The sequence below is a fragment of the Poecilia reticulata genome, linkage group LG11 (genome assembly GCF_000633615.1).
Source record: "Poecilia reticulata strain Guanapo linkage group LG11, Guppy_female_1.0+MT, whole genome shotgun sequence".
Lineage (NCBI taxonomy): Eukaryota > Metazoa > Chordata > Actinopteri > Cyprinodontiformes > Poeciliidae > Poecilia > Poecilia reticulata.
The window spans coordinates 1008285-1025198 of NC_024341.1; the positions used below are offsets into that span (position 1 = coordinate 1008285).

Sequence of the window (16914 nt, forward strand, 5' to 3'; positions counted from 1 at the left end):
CTATCTATCTATCTATCTAATCACATGTGGCTGTTGGCGCCAGACCAGCTGGTCTGAGGGCTTCAGAAACTGGTGAGCTGCAGGGATTTTCACACGCAGCTGTTTCTCAGTTTACAGAGAAAATGTCCACAAAGAAGGTCTGGGACATGTGTGCCAACTGAGAATATAGACAATGGTGCAGGACAATGGATAGGCAAAGGTAGCTCAAAACTGCCTGCTACTTCCAATATATGGCAAATACCATCCAACCTGTTTAGTCATGAAGCAGATGGGTTACAGCAGCACACACTGGGTTCCACTCCTATCAGCTAAGCACTGCTACAATTCCTACAAACTCACCAAAATTGGACAATAACAGATTGAAAAACGTCATTTGGTTGATTGAGCCTCAAATTGAACTGTAACATGAATGAATGATGATCAATGTGCCATGAGCTCCAAAATCCTGTTAGGTTTACCTAATGTGTAGTCAGAGAGTGAATCTGTTGGCCTTTCTGATGCTTTTAAATGCAACTAGTTCTGTAGCAACTTTACGGCCAGGTCTGCAGGTGTCCTTCATGTTCTTTAGAAAAGGGTTTAGTCAGATATTCTCTCATCCAATCAGGCCACCAGAATAGCAATTCTGGTGGCCTGATTGCAGGTGCAGCTGTTTGATTCTAATACACTGGGGGATAAACCATGAGCAAAGCTCCAGCTTGTGTTGGAGACAAGTCACAGTCAGGTCACTGATTTAAATGTACTTTTTGCCATGTGTACATTAGACCTGCAGGTATTGAATATTTCCGTTGTTGGCAAATTGGTCACAGTTCTTACTATCATGCTGTTATTATTTTAACTCACATTTTAACTAGGTTCCTTGCTAGTTTCTGTTCTCAGTACTGGTACATGCTTTTGCTAAAACTAAAGCATGTACACCATTTGCTGTACTTTGTAGTGTGTGGAACCAAATATACAAATGTAGAACAATTCAGTCCAGGTTTGACCAGCCCGTATGTTTTAGAGTGTGAACTGAAGCTGAACAAAAGTTGAGATTACTTCTAAGAAGCAGGGAAATATCCCTTTACTCAAGTATCGCATTGGAGGCATACTCAATGTCATTTTATTCACTTATTTATTTATGGATTTGCTAACATAACTGAGATGGTGTTTGGTTAGCAAGCATGACTTGTTAGGTCTTATTTAAGCTCTACGGTTCAGAGGATAACAGGAATGTCAAGTATCTGTCCTCCTGATGCAGAACTCAGTTTAAATACATTGGGAGTGTCTGATTTATTTAAAAAAATATATACATTTAATAATAGCAGTCCAAAACAGAGGCAGCTGACTGCTGTCCATTGCTCTACAGTGTGGTTCCCAGAGATTCGGTTCCCATGTGCAGGTGTACTCTGCTTATTGTGGTGCTATGTATTCAAGGCATGTTGCAGTCCTCTCCTTTCCTCCAGGCTGGACTACTGCGATGCTCCCCTTGATAGCAGGAGCATTCAGAGGGTCCAGCATATCTAGAGCAGTGCCAGCAGGATGCTGACCAGGGAACACAGATGACCAAACCACAGCCGCCCTCCACTCTGTCCACTGGCTCCTGTTACACATGAGGACTCAACACAAACTGTCTTCTCACATATCAATACCTATATGGCAAGGCAGCATTCTACATTAGGGATCTCATCAAATTTCCAACAACCATTAGAAACATTCTTCATTCCAAAGACACTGGGATCGAGTGATCCCAGTGTGTTTTTTCCTTTGCCTGTTCATCATTGGTAGACATCTCCACCATGCTTCCATTTTCAATGCTCCTATGTTGCAATAATACCAGGACAAATGATCAGTATGTTTTGCAGTCTGGAGTTCTTGGCTGCATAACTGATTCTTTTCTTTGATTCAGGGGAAACCAGGTAAGACAGGCTTGGATGGTGCTCCAGGTCCAAAGGGGTCTCAGGTAAAGTTTTATCTGTCGTCATTTTCTGTTGTTTATTAGCTGGATCAATCGATGAAAAGTTGTTTGACGGGTTGTTTTGTTTGAATTCGTTGAATTCAGGGTGAACCTGGTACTAATGGGCGTCCAGGAATCTCGGGTCTTCAGGTATTTCAGAATATTTCAATCTTCTCCTGCTACTTTCCTATGATGGCATTACTAGCTAGGATAGTGGTTCTCAACGTGGGCGGTACCGCCCCCTAGGGGGCGTTCAGAGGACGGCAGGGGGCGCTGGCGGACATTTTTACAAAAGGGGGGCTCTGGGATGCCTTTGGGGGGCGTTTGGTCGAAGGTAAACTTTACACCTTAAATGCACAACAATGCACAACAAGTTTAGACTTTGAGCAACTTGGTAAAACTGTATTGTGTAACATTAAATCATGCTTGGCTGAAACTGTATCGATGGCAGCTCTTCTTCCATTCAGTGTTTGTAGCTTCATGCATGGCGAAGCTTCGCTCCGCATCAGTTCAGCGTTACACCGGCTGATGACGCTGCTGTGATTCACTTTGTCTGGTATTTATGTGGGCTACATATGTTTTGGCAGTTCTGTGATCATGTCAAAGCAGCAATTTATATTAAAAAGTGTTTTATTTCCGTTCGAAAGCTGCCCGCTACCATGGAAGAACAACAGAAAATCGCTCTTATAAACATGTAATTACTAAAATCACGATACCTTCACTTTGTATCCCTCTGAAAAATGAACCCATTTAAATAAAGAAATCCCTCTATGGGTGATACCACGATAGAGAGCGTTCATCTTATAGCGTTAACACCTTTTAATGCAAAGTTGCTCTAAAAGTTGCATTAAAAGTCCATTAAAAATGCCAATTTTGCATGATTTTGTAAATAATGACAATTTAATGCAAAGTTGGCATTTTTAATGGACTTTTAATGCAACTTTTAGAGCAACTTTGCATTAAAAGTGTCATTCTTTACCGAATGACAGTATATTACAACAGTCATAAATATTCATAAAGACTTCTTTATGTTCATGACAGGTGTTATGACATGTTTAAGACAGTGTCATGTCAGTCTTATGTACACCCCTTCAAATAAAGTGTTACCCATGATGCTCATCTAGTTATTCCTGGACTGTTCAAAAAGTCACCATGTTTTGTGATGTCTTAATGACCAATGACCACCACTTCTTAAGCAAGCTCTGCACTGATGGCAACAATGTTGTATTGGGCCTTCTTCAAGAACAGACCATTCAGATGCTCATCGGAGCCTTTTGGACATTCAAAGTCATGTGCACAGCAATTAAACCCTCACCATAAAGTATGGTTCAGGATTTCAGGTGCAAGAGTATCAGCAGGATTTTTTTTTGTTAACACAAGCAGGCAATAGTTTTAAGCACATTTATTCCTGTTCATTTTCAAATTCTCTTCTATTTATTTATACATCAATAATTCACAACAGAAGTCATCCCAATATATTTTATAATACAAGCAGATTCAAATCATATGCACTTTTACAGGATCTGGTCTTATCCAGTGAGAATATTGTTTTGCTAGACAGTAATGAAGCTCTGACAGCAGTGAGAACTTTCAACAAAAAACTGAAGCTACAAAGTTTGCAAAGCACAACATCTGTGTGACTGCCAGCTACTGTCAATGCATGAGCAGAACTCAGGCATTGACAGTAGCTGGTAAGAAACACCAGACCAAAAGAAGGATTTGGATGACCCAACTCTTGGCCCAGAGCCACCTGGGAATCTGCCTGCTCCTGACAGCAGCTTCTAGCTCTGGCCATTTCACAACTCCTCCTGACTCAAGTTAAACTCTGTGCCACAAAAGGCTGGGTTCTGGTTCGCCTCCTACTCTGACATGTACAACTGAGCTACACCAAATGTAAAAGAGGATATTTTCTGTTGAAGCAGTGTCAGGAAAGGCAAAGTTTTTCTTTCAAGGTCAGCATAGCATATTCATATCTTCATTCGTCCCTCTTTGAGGTGGTGGGTGGAAAAAATCATGACATGAAATTGTAACTGCATTAACACAATATTAGGTTTAAATTCTGTCAACACTTCAGACCCCTTAGTACAAACCAAGTCTGAGACAAACCTGGCTAAGAAAACAGCAATAACTCAGTAGTTACGTGGTTTCTGTTGAAAGATTATATTACACACAAATATTCCACCAATATAAATATTTAGTCATTTTCAGGTTGAATTTAGAATGTGTAAAACTTGTTAAAATGTTCTGAGCCTCTGCTAACCTTCCACAAGTCTGGCAATTCACTTACTTTCCTGCAAAGTCAGCGGTATATGTGTCCACTACAGTTCAAGGAACTGGTAATAACATTAAAGGATATTACTTCAGGAAATCTGAACTACTGCAATGTTTTATGATAATGTGGCTTGTACAATATGATGGAAAACAAATAATGTAAGATGGTTCTTTTGACAGGGAAGATCTGGAAGGAAAGGTGAAAAGGTATGCATTTCTAAATAACATATTTATGGAAAATTTTGACTGGAACTATGTGATGCATATTTCTTCATTACAAGCACAAAGAGCACATTTTGGGCTCATTTGTTTGCAGCTATGTCATGTTTTAATCAATGGCTTCCCATCATAAACAAATAAGTTCCTCATTTAGATATCGTAACCAAAAAGCAGTCAGCGCAGCTTTGGTTTCAGTTGGTTTGACTTGAGTCAGTGTCTGGGTTCAACAGATGTGTTCTCTCCTCTGCTGTCTGTGTTCATCTTCCAGGGGGAACGAGGCAAATTTGGAGCTTTTGGTGCAAAAGGAGGAAAAGTAGGCATTATTGTTGTGTTACATCAATAAACTGTTATGATAAAGGCTCACTGAAGTGCAAGGAAAAACTGAGATATTGTTTTGTTTCTCCACAGGGTCTGGCTGGACCTGCTGGATTAGCAGGCCGTAAAGGAGAGGAGGTGATGTCTAAATAATATTATTACTTTGATTAACAATCTTTACACATGGTTGCAAATTATTAATAATCAATCCAGTACATTCCAGAGTTGTGACTCCTGGATGTTGAATTTAAGGAGGGTTTGTTGATATACTTAATAATGAACAACCTTTGGATTTAAATGAACTCAAAAAAAATAAAAGTAATACTTTCTTTAGAATTGAGTTGTATCATTATCTAAACAATGCCCTAGACAAAAGATTATGCAAAACATTTTCTCAGATGTTTTGCATAATCTTTTGTCAGCATGCAAGTTTCAGCTGAGCACAGTAAAAAAAAAAAAAAAAAAAAACAGACTTATGATCATAAAACAAGTAATCTAACTATGTTATTACCCAAATTGATCCAGTGCATTTTTGTGGAACTACAGATCAGTAAAAAGAACAAACCGAAGGATAAGGTCTGTATTACGAACAAAAAGATAGGGAAAAAAAATACAATGACATCTAGAGCAATAATGACATGTACATACAGTTAAAAACAGTATTTTTTTTGTTGTTTGACATGAACTCAGATTAAAGTCTTTGTTCTTGCAGCAGTTCTGAAATAGACCCTCTCAAATCCCCTCACCATCCTTCCACACTGAAAGGCAGCACATCCATCAGCTCTTCATCATGGCTGGACTATACAACCAGAATGTATTTATGTCAAATTTAAATCATTATAATTCGTATAAATGATTAAGATGAAGACAGCAGCACTGGGATCAGAATAAAGCATACATTATTCACCTTTTTCAGCTGTATTACGAACAATACATTTCATCATTTGATCTTTTTATCTTGCAGTGTGTTTTTTGTAAAACTGAAGACCAACTTGTTTATTAGCTTAAGTGCCGATACCTGCTTTGTGTGGAGTCTTAATGTCCCCATTAGGGCTGTAGTGATACAATAATCTCACGATACGATACAATACACGATATTCTGCTCATGATATGATATATATTGCGATATTCAGCAAACGATACAATTCAATGCACTTTTGCGATTTTCTGAAAGATTTTAGAGGGACAGAGTGATTTTGGTGACATTTTGTGACTATTATAGAGTTGGACTGAATTAATTTAACTGAGAACTGACTAAAAGCACCAACTACACAATACCTGGCTCTGGTTGGACATGGACACAGACTTAAAGTCGACAGCTGGACAAAATGAATCAAAGAAGTGGTGAGAAAACATGTTTCTTTTAAATGAAACAGTACAAACTGTAGCTTACATGCATTTGTAAAGTAAATAAAGTGCACCAAGTACCCTGCTCTGAATAGTTTGATACTTTTTTAACCTTGACACTTCAAGGTTAAAAAACATCTGAAGGAATCACTCTAAACCTGATGACCGAATCACTCTCCCAGCGAAGCAAGCAGTGAGTGAGCAAGGTGACAGTTGGATGTTACAATACTTGTGGATGAATATCGATTTTTTTTCTAGGAAAGAAAATATCGATATATATCACAAAATCGATATTATTACACAGCCCTAGTCCCCATGAGTCTGGTACCCCCCACCCTAGCCCTCCACCCACCATATACAGTTTGGGGGATTTGGATTTTGTACTGCTTGTATGTTACTTTTACCCCCCTTGTGTGTTGTGTTTTTCTTTTTATTGGTTAATTGATTCCATCTTAGTCTTCTTGATGGTATTTCCTGTGCCTTGTTCTCTGATTATGTTCCATAGGTATTTAGTCTTTCATTTCCTTATTCTGGGTTGTGGGTTCCTTGTCGATGCTGACTGTCATTTGAGTTACCAGAGCTACCTGTTGTCGAGCCTGTGTCCGTTCGAGATCCCACTTGAAATATTAAAAAAGCTGAGTTTCCTTACCTCTATCGGTTGTCTGAGTGGTGGCATTCTTCTCAACTAGTGTTATCTCTAACCAGCATCATCTTCTCTGGTCTCTACATTGTCCAGTTCCATTGAACTCCCATCTTACCTTTGAATCTCATGTAACTCTGCTAAATCTCCTTCCATAACTTTATAATGTTGCCAAACTAGTCTCCACTCTCATCCTACCAGATCAAACTGTACCATACCTTTGGGTCTATTAGACTGGACTGTTGTAATGCACAGCTCCTTACCATGTGTACCAAGAGTCTACAGAGGCTCCAATATGTCCAAAACTCTGCAGTTAGTGTGTGAACATGTGAACACATTACTCCTGTCCTTCACTCATTTCACTGGCTTTGCATCTCTCTACTCACTCATGTATGTATGGACATTCTCCGCCTCACCTCTGAGAACTTCTCCCCCTACAAAACACACCATTGCATGCATCCAGAACCTGACTGGGCCCCATGGGGACAGAGCTTTCTGTCCCGCTGGTTCTCGTATGTGGAATGACCTTCTTGATACGTTGAAGGCACCACAAGCCACAGAGTGCTTTAGAAAAAGGACTAAAGACATTTCTATAGTAAAACATATCAATCTTTTAAAAGATTTTTAAGACCTGTCTATAAACATTTTGAGATTTTGATCATGTAGCATGCAGTACAAATAAAATGTATTATTATTAAAACTCAGCATATTAAAAGTTAGAGTATAAGGCATGACTTCCTGGACTCCTGGCAGTCATTGAAGCAACCATGAATTGATCTGTATACTAAAAATATTCCAAGGTTAAATGAAACTAGGTCAGCAAAAATGTCCCCAACCAAACTGAGTAAAGATGTTGCTATGTCATTGTTCCTTGTCTTCATGCAGACAAGGTGCTAAAGTGAAGGCTTTTCTCCATAAAGCATTTTAGTCCCAAGTTTTAGTGGCAACTGAGCTTTCTCTGCCAGCAGGAAACAGACTCATTTGGTTGTGTGGAGTAATTGAAAGATTCCTGTCTGCCATGTGCGCTGCAGACTCTTAGTTCATCTCCTGCTCTGCACTTGTGGAATGTGAGATGTGGATTAGGTCTTATCCTGTTCCCAATGTAGCCTTTCTAAAGCAGGGAATCCAAGCTTCCAATGTTTAGTTGGGGGTCTTTGAGCCGACTTTGTTCCAGAGGATGAGGATTTGGGCATATTATCCATTCCCTGTCTTTTTAAATGGTTGTTGCCCCTTTCAAGGTCACTGAAACAACAGGATTCATCATCACAGTTCCACAATGTTCAGTGTTAATATAGTCTGCCTCTAGTTCCCAGGACAGTCACTTACATCTGCCGCCAAAGCTTTTATTTAGGTTTTTTGGTTTGATGTTCATCAAGTATCAAGTCTAGTAGACATCTATGGCAGAGTTATGAGAGTTTGATTTGTCTCAGTGAAAACCAGACAGAAACTTTGTTTCTGCTGGTCTGCTCTAACAGAGGGAAGGGGGGAGAGCAGAGCAGACGACCAATAAACACCAGACCACTGTTTTCACAAAAAGATGGGAAAAAGTTTGTATCCAAAATCCCCTCCTATGTGCATTAATGCTTTCAAGGATTGAAATTATTTTCAAAAAAATACATTAAATAAGAAATTAAATAAAGATCACCAATTGTTCAAATAAAACTTCTTCCCAGTCATATGACTTTACAGTGATGAACAGCTATCACAAACTTTGTTTCTGCTAATGGACTTTTAAAGCTGGTGATCATTGTTAATAGTGAAGGAAATGTTATTCCACTTATTAATGGAACTTGTGATTTAAAAAATAAATAAAATCCTGGCTTTGGTCTTTCTGTGGAGTTTTCATATTGTACGTATGATCCTTCTGCTGCTTGACTAGCGATTCCAAACTGCCCTAATTTAAAAGTGAGTGAAACGAGGACAAACCCATGTCTGCAAAACATGGGTTTGTCCGGGTTTGACTCTGACGATTATGTCACTGACTCCAACAAATGTTTACATACAGTAAAATAAAAATAGCACCATTCATAAAATTTGTTTAAGTATAATATAACTCACAAAGCAAATAATTTATGACTTAATTTTTTTGTTGCTGTCTGGTCCTGGAGGACAGAAATCGTAGATCTCTCGTGTGAGGTTATACCCTTCTAAATCATCCAGGTGGCAGTAATGGCTCACTTTAAAGCTTCATTTGTTACACAGGAAAGCAGCCAAGGCCAATAAAATCAGGAATGTGGTAGTGAGAACATTTTATTGCTCTAATGATTGCTTATAGGGACAGCTTGTTCAAAAGGCACCCTCAAGGTATTCCTCAAATTCAAATTAAAAAATACTTTATTAATACCAAAGAGAAATTAAATTATATTACAGTGTAGAATGTCTCATGGTGACTAAAGCTGACTCATGTCGCAGCGTGAGGGTGTTGCAGGTGGACTATGAGAAGCTACTGAATGAGTTTCAGGAAATGGATAGAAACAATTTTAAAGATGTGAAAAACAAATAATAGACAAAAACACCCAAACCTGACTGAACCTGATCAAATGCACAAGAAGGAAAAAGACAGTCAGAGTACGCTTCTGCACTTTATGGGCACATTTATCGATTGTATGTTATGTGTAATTTTGATGTCATTTGTGTTTGTGATTGAAATATTACATGAATAAATGAATTAAACTAAGAAAAAAAGGCGACTTCATTTGCAACAGCTTGCAAAGAAAGCATTTCAGCATGCAATGCTTCTTGTTTTTAAATTTTCGCTTTGTTCTGTTTTCCAGGGAGACAGAGGGCCACCAGGAGACCCGGGACCAGAGGGACCATCGGGGCCTAAAGTAGGAAAATTATTCAAAAAGTCTTGGATACTCTGAGTTTATTTTGCTCCCAAGCTGAGGTAAGATTCAAATCTTCCTGTTTTTTGTTTGAAAAGGGCGATCCAGGAACAAGGGGGACACCTGGACCTCCAGGAGAAAATGGTGTTGGCTTCCCGGGTCTCAAGGTATTTTATGGCTTCTTTCAATATTTGAATCAGAAAGCACTTAGTTGTGAGGGCTGGGAACATGAGGCATGCATTTAAATATCCATCCATCCATCCATCCATCCATCCATCCATCCATCCATCCATCCATCCATCCATCCATCCATCCATCCATCCATCCATCCATCCATCCATCNATCCATCCATCCATCCATCCATCCATCCATCCATCCATCCATCCATCCATCCATCCATCCATCCATCCATCCATCCATCCATCCATCCATCCATCAATCCATCCATCCATCCATCCAGCATGCATGCATGCTGGATGGATGCATGCATCCATCCAGCATAATAATGGATGGATTGTCCCTTAGTTCCAGAACTAAGGGACAATCCCTTAGTGGGGTCGGGAGGGCTGCTGGTGCCTATCTCCAGCTAACATTCCGGGCGAGAGGCGGGGTCATCCTGGACAGGTCGCCAGTCTGTCGCAGGACAACACAGAGACAGACAGGACACACAACCATGCACACACACACTCACAAATAGGGAGAATTTAGAGAGACCAATGAACCTGACAGTCATGTTTTTGGACTGCGGGAGGAAGCCGGAGTATCCGAAGCACTGAAATATCTCCTACCTATAATTAATGACTCTTTCAGGGTGACAAGGGAAGCCAAGGAAGACCAGGTTCACTTGGTCCGATGGGTTCTGGTGAGCCGGGAAGTCAGGTCAGTTGACAAAAATAAACAACACTCTGACAACAGCTAAAGAGAATATTACTTCTCTCCAATGTTTCTATTTGTTCTCAGCGTTATGCTGTTAACACATGACAGTTCTTTGAAAAATTATTTGGTACGGCTAGTTTCCTTTGTTGTCACACTTATTGTATAATGCTTCAAATTTACTTCAAAATTTGAAACCATTCTTAATATTAGGCAAATATAACCTGAAGAAAAAACAAATTCTGTTTTCAAATTCTGATTTTGTTTGCTAAAAGAAAAAAGCCTCTTGGATGTTTGTGAAAATGCCGTTGTCCCTCAAACATTATAGCTGTGTGATCCACATGGAGGAACCACTTCCCTCCAGTGTTAGTGGCAGCTGCCACTGAGTCTGCTGCACCATGTGAAGGAGCTCTGCTCCATTATTCTTTGCAGAACTGCTTTAATTCAGACATGTCTGAGGGTTTCTTGGCCTTCGATGTGGATGTTGAGGCCTTTGTTGTATTTTTTGAGATATTTTGGATATATTGGATCATTGTTCTGCTGCAGTCTGCTCGAGTCAGCTCTCCAGGAAAACAGCACCAGACCGCCACACCATCATCAGTCCACAGAATAGTTCCCCAAAGTCTTTGGGATCATCAACATGTTTTTTGGTCAATGTGAGACAGGCCTTCATGTTCCTCTTTGTCAACAGTAGTTCTGACCTTGAAACTCTCTCATAGTGCCATTTTTGCCTATTTCTTTCCTGTAGCTGAATCATGACCACTGACCTTAACTGAAGCAGTGAAGCCTGCAGAGATTTAGATTTTAGATCAGGGTTCTTCTGATGAAGTGATGTTATGCTGAAGGTTCACTGCTGTGTCGAGCCTTCCTTGTTCTGTACTTTCTGAACTATTTACACAGTTCAGACTGCAGCTGATGGAACCATTCATTCTTAGTTCTTTCTTTTTATTTGAACAAGTGACAGATCATTCAGTTTTTATAAAGCACCAATCAGAAATAAATGTCCAGAAAAGTGTAAAACAACTGAAAACCCCTTTAAGTCAAACTCACCTGTTTGGAGATGTTGTCAATAATAACTGGAACATTGATCAAGGTATTTTATGTGTATTTGAAGATGATCAAATGCACAACATTGATAATGACATTTGGCAAATTGTAATGTTTTTTGATTGTTTCATAACTGGTTACTTTATTATATTTATATCATGTGAAGCACTCTGCACTGCCTTTTTGCTGGAAGGTGCCGTAAATAAGACATGATTTGACTTGATTTAAAATTCTAATAAGCAATGTAAATGATTGAAAATCACATTGTCCCTTTAAGTTGCATTTGTACACAATGTGGATTTGATTAACCCACAAAACTAAACTCAGCCAAACCTTCTCCACTCACCCAAAACCAAACTGAGAGCCGTTCCACTTCTATGGGACTCCATCACTGACCACAATCCAATCCACTGGCTGTTTTAAAAAAGATCTTCAGACATTTGTTTTAACAAAATGTTTGGTTCACTTTCTGAGGTATTTGTTTTGATCGCTTTTATTTATTCATTCATTTAATTATTTTTATCCATTGTAGCTACTTGCTTTTGTAGCCTTATGAGATACAAAGGAAATTATTATTAAAACCTATTATTATTATTATTATTATTATTATTATTATTATTATTATTATTATTATTATTATTATTATTATTATTCAAATTAACATTTTTTGCCTCTTAATCGACTGGACACATGTCGCTATACACTCTTCAGTTTTTTCTGCTGAGGTTGCCATTTCTTGGAGTTTTACTACTCTGATGAAACATTCATGTTAACGAGGCTTGGTCACTGTTACAAACTGTGTGCAACAGTAAACTTCCACAGGAGAATAATGTCTGGTTTTGTTTTGTACTGGTTCTAATGTTCAGGGTCCGATGGGGCCTACGGGAATACAAGGGTCTCGTGGTTTCCCTGGTGAAGGTCTAGTAGGACCAAAGGCAAGTTCATTGGAATTTGTTAAGTCAACCTGATCTTTAACAAATAACACAAAATGTGTCAACTCACAGTTTTTTGTGTGTTACAGGGTGACAGAGGGTATGAAGGCCCCAAAGGCAGCCTGGGACCCCCTGGACATGGGCACAAAGGTGATAAGGTATAATTAGCCGTGGCTGAACTCATAGCTCATGTTGTATAAAACTGAAAAGTGTCACAGTTTACCATATCATACCATTCTGACTGGCAGGGAAACACAGGCGCTCCTGGGGTTCCGGGATTGACCGGGGCACCGGGTTCAGGGGTCCAAGGAGAAAAGGCAAGGCCAACGAAAACTGTACATTCTTCACCTCTATATATTTGAATTTTAACATTTTAAATGTAAATGTTTAAATGTTTTTCCCTGGCATTTAGGGAGAACAAGGACCCATTGGCCCCCCTGGTCCTAGAGGACCTCCAGGGCTGGCAACAGCTGGGTCAAAGGTCAGTGTCAGAATTTTATCTAGAGGTTTTACAGTAGTCACCATAACATCTGTCTTTACACCTTTCTGGCTGTCTGTGTAAGTAGGTAAGTCAACTTTGTTCATACAGCTATGGAGAGCCATTTCAGGCAAAATTATATAAACAAATAAATGGGTGAAATAAATTTAAAAAAATGAGTAAAATAAATCAATAAATGAAGAAAATGAGTAAAATAAAAAAATTTGTTAAATTAATTTTTTTTATTAACCCAATTTTTCATTTATTTATTTTTCATATCAATTTCTCAATTTCTCTTTCATTTGTCTATTTTTTTATTTATTCCTTTATCCATTTACCCATTTTTCATTAATCTATTTTTCATGTAACCACTTTTCAATTTCCCTTTTTCATTAACCCAATTTTTCATTAATTTTATTTTTCAGATTATCAATTTCTCAATTTCTCTTTTTCATTTATCTATTTTATTCATTTAATCATTTTTCATGTATCTATTTTTCATTAACCCAAATTTTCATTTATTTATTTTTCAGATTATCAATTTCTCTATTCCCCTTTTTCATTTAACTATTTTTCATTTGTCCATTTTTCATTTATCCCTTTATATATTTACCCATTTTTCATTAAACTATTTTTTAATTTAACCATTTTCAATTTCCTTTTTCCATTAACCCAATTTTCTATTTCCCAGTTTCATTCATCAATTTCTCATGTATCCCTTTTTATTTACCACTCTTCTTTTATCTATTTTTCATTTAACATTTGTTTGGAAAAAAAATTATTTTCCCATTTTCCAATTTTCCTGATTCATTTAGTATTTCCTTATTTTCTTATTTATCACATTCTATTTTCCCAGCAAAACTTGGAAAAAGAGGGGAAAGAATAAATGCAAATGAAGAGGGGCATGTCATCAGGCTACAACTTCCCCTATGGACCTTACCACAGGGGCCGCGTTTCATTGGCTAATGCCCATTTTACGTCACAGCGCAGCTACCACGTGCATGACCGTCTCACAAACGCAAGCTACAGTGGTAAACACATGCTAATGTACATTGTTGACTAGCAGACCGGCAGAAAGTTTTTGCGTCAGGAGTCGAAAAAGAAGGGTTCTCCACTGTCAGTGGGGTATCTGCACAGGCGATGTCAAGTATCCTGATCGTATTTTTGGAACTAAAATTCACAGATTTCCAAAATCTGAAACGGAATGCATTGCTTGGATCAAAGCTTGTGCACCACCGCATTTGCAGCTCAACCATCGTAGGATCAATAAGAACAAAGGAGTGTCTTCTGGTGTAAGTATTATTGCTTTGCTCTCTTTGTGTTTAGTGAATGAAAAAAGAAAGTCAATAATAAACACATCCATTATGAAAACCTTTTAGCCAAGTACAGCATAATGGCAGTACTGATACCTGGCAGTACTGATACAACTTCTACACCTTGAAGCCTGTACCGCATCTGACATACATTAAAGATTTTATTTTACCTGAAAAGGCTTTTTATTAAACTGTAATCATATTAGCCACGCTAGCACCGAGTACCGTGTATCAGGGCTAGGCACACTCAAACATTTGCCAACAGAAATCACTGGTTTCAAAGGTAACCCTCCAAACCATGAATGCCCGACTTACCCAGCCTTGCAAGAACAATAGGCATCAGCGATCTTGTCCACAGCTATATTTATGCTGAGGTTGTGAGGATCTGCTGTTTTCCTCATCAACCAGTAGCATTTAGCTGTGACGCGCACAATGTTGGAGGCATCGCGTGGCTCAAACACCTTAATGTCGTCCAAAAAAAATGACATGAACTTGTTAGTTCCCCAGTCCATTGTCGTGGCTGATATTATTTGAAAATCCGGCAGAAATGCTACACTAATCGACTCAGAAACGCTCTGCTGAGAGTCAGTCGAAATGAAAGACGCCATGTTTGCATAGAAACTAAGCACCGCAAGGCTTTGTTTGTGAGATATGTAGCCACGTGGAACTTTCGAGGGGCATTTCTGGGCGGAGCTTGGTAATGTCCATTGGTTGGTTAGCGTCGCACTTTGCTTCAAGAAATATGGCGATCTACTAACGGGTTATCAATAAGCTGAAGCTCATTAACTTCCTTAGAAAATAGTGTTATTACTCCTGACTTTATTTTTCGTGTGGCCACTAAGATAGAGCGTGTTTCAGCTGGCGGCTCTCATGGACTCAGAGCTTCACTGTCGGGGGTTTTTATAGTTTGGACGAAGCGGCCGCTGAAGTTGGCTTACGATTGAAGGTTCGGGACACCTTCGTAGCTACCAGCTGTGATCCAACTATAAGGAGCAGACTTTACTGTACATCGTAAGTGAACTGCAATATCCAGAGACAGCTCTACGGAGCATCGAGCTGAATGGGAGTGGCAAGCCTTGGAGATCTGCATCGGAGGCCATCTTTCAGACATGCACCACTGCTGTCCGTCCAGGAGTCCTCCGGTTGCCCAGACGTTGCACGGTAAGCTAACGCTGATGTTTGTTTTCCAACTACAGTCATATTTAATCAATAGAGCTGCTCAATTACGATAGCGGAAGGTTTTGAGCTGATCTCGGCAGTAGGTGACAAACTGAACACCGCCAGGATGTTGAGACCAGCACGTCCTCTGATCTAATACATCTTAAACAAGGTGTTGCGCCTTTCTGTGCATTTCGGTACCATTATCAAAATAAAAAGTGACTCAAAGACCCTGATGAGCAGAGCAGAAGTTTAAATTGGCTAATCAGCCACCGCTGTGTTCATGAGAGGAGATGCTTGTTAACCGAGAAATAAATATGAAGCCTGAAAACCTAATATCTTAATGAACTGAATCCGTTGTATTTTTATCTAATCTCTGCTGGGTTTGTGGGGCGCAGGTGGTTGCCACGGCAACAGGTTGATTAAATGACAAAGAGACAAAAGGTAGGAGAAGTGACGATACGTGAAGGGTAAAACTCGCTACATTTACCTCGTTATGTGCACGAGGTGAAGGAGTGTAAGATAAGAAGTGTATGGGAAAACATCATCGGCGCGCCGCCCCCTCCAGACGGGGTTTTGGCGCCCCCTCTGGTGATGCGCCCCTATGCGTTGCATACCCTGCATACCCACTTTTTGCGCCACTGCCTGGACGGACATCAGCGGTGCATGTCTGAAAGATGGCCTACGATGCAGATCTCCAAGGCTTGCCACTCCCATTCAGCTCGATGCTCCGTAGAGCTGTCTCTGGATATAGCAGTTCACTTACAATGTACAGTAAAGTTGCTCCTTATAGTTGGATCACAGCTGGTAGCTACGAAGGTGTCCCGAACCTGGACATAATATAAGGATAGACGCCTCATGGACCGCTCTCGTCTATTGTCGCTGACGGGATTTAGGGCGGCCATCCTGGAGCGGTCCACCACTCCCCTCAGCTTTATGTGTTTAGCAGCACAATGAGGTATCATAGCATTTAATCGACCGATGCATCCATTTTCTTTACACCCTTGTCCCTTAGTGGGGTCAGGAGGGTTGCTGGTGCCTCTCCAGCTAACGTTCAGGGCGAGAGGCGGGGTCACCCTGGACAGGTCGCCAGTCTGTCGCAGGGCAACACAGAGACAGACAGAACACACAACCATGCACACACACACACACACCTAGGGACAATTTAGAGAGGCCAATTAACCTGACAGTCATGTTTTCGGGATGTGGGAGGTAACCGGAGTACCTGGAGAGAACCCATGCATGCACAGGGAGAACATGCACATTTAATCGATCATAACACGCTTTTTTGTTACTGGAAACCATATTCAAACATCTATCAAAACTACATTTATAAACAATTGTATTTTTAAGTGTCTTTTTAATAGGAATGGAATATTCTGATATTGATGTATGAAGAGCATATTACAGAGCACACAGCCATTCATAATGTATTTAATAAATTATTTAGTAATATAATACATATTTATATAACTGTACAAACACAAATAATTAATGATTAATGACACAAATAAATAATGATTAATACTGAATAATATATATTGGATACATGTTTATTTAAA

The 16914-nt window shown here is 39.5% G+C and overlaps 1 protein-coding gene across 1 annotated transcript in view; it reads left to right on the forward strand.

Annotated features, from left to right (window-relative positions):
* Window positions 1-16914, forward strand: part of col28a1a (collagen, type XXVIII, alpha 1a) — a 47546-nt gene that overhangs the window by 7294 nt on the left and 23338 nt on the right. Inside the window, exons 6-17 of the mRNA XM_008421231.1 lie at window positions 1886-1939; window positions 2039-2083; window positions 4385-4411; window positions 4692-4736; window positions 4832-4876; window positions 9500-9553; window positions 9649-9717; window positions 10362-10430; window positions 12338-12406; window positions 12493-12561; window positions 12652-12720; window positions 12816-12884. Of these exons, the coding sequence (XP_008419453.1) occupies window positions 1886-1939; window positions 2039-2083; window positions 4385-4411; window positions 4692-4736; window positions 4832-4876; window positions 9500-9553; window positions 9649-9717; window positions 10362-10430; window positions 12338-12406; window positions 12493-12561; window positions 12652-12720; window positions 12816-12884 (684 nt within the window). The remainder of the gene's footprint in view (window positions 1-1885; window positions 1940-2038; window positions 2084-4384; window positions 4412-4691; window positions 4737-4831; window positions 4877-9499; window positions 9554-9648; window positions 9718-10361; window positions 10431-12337; window positions 12407-12492; window positions 12562-12651; window positions 12721-12815; window positions 12885-16914) is intronic.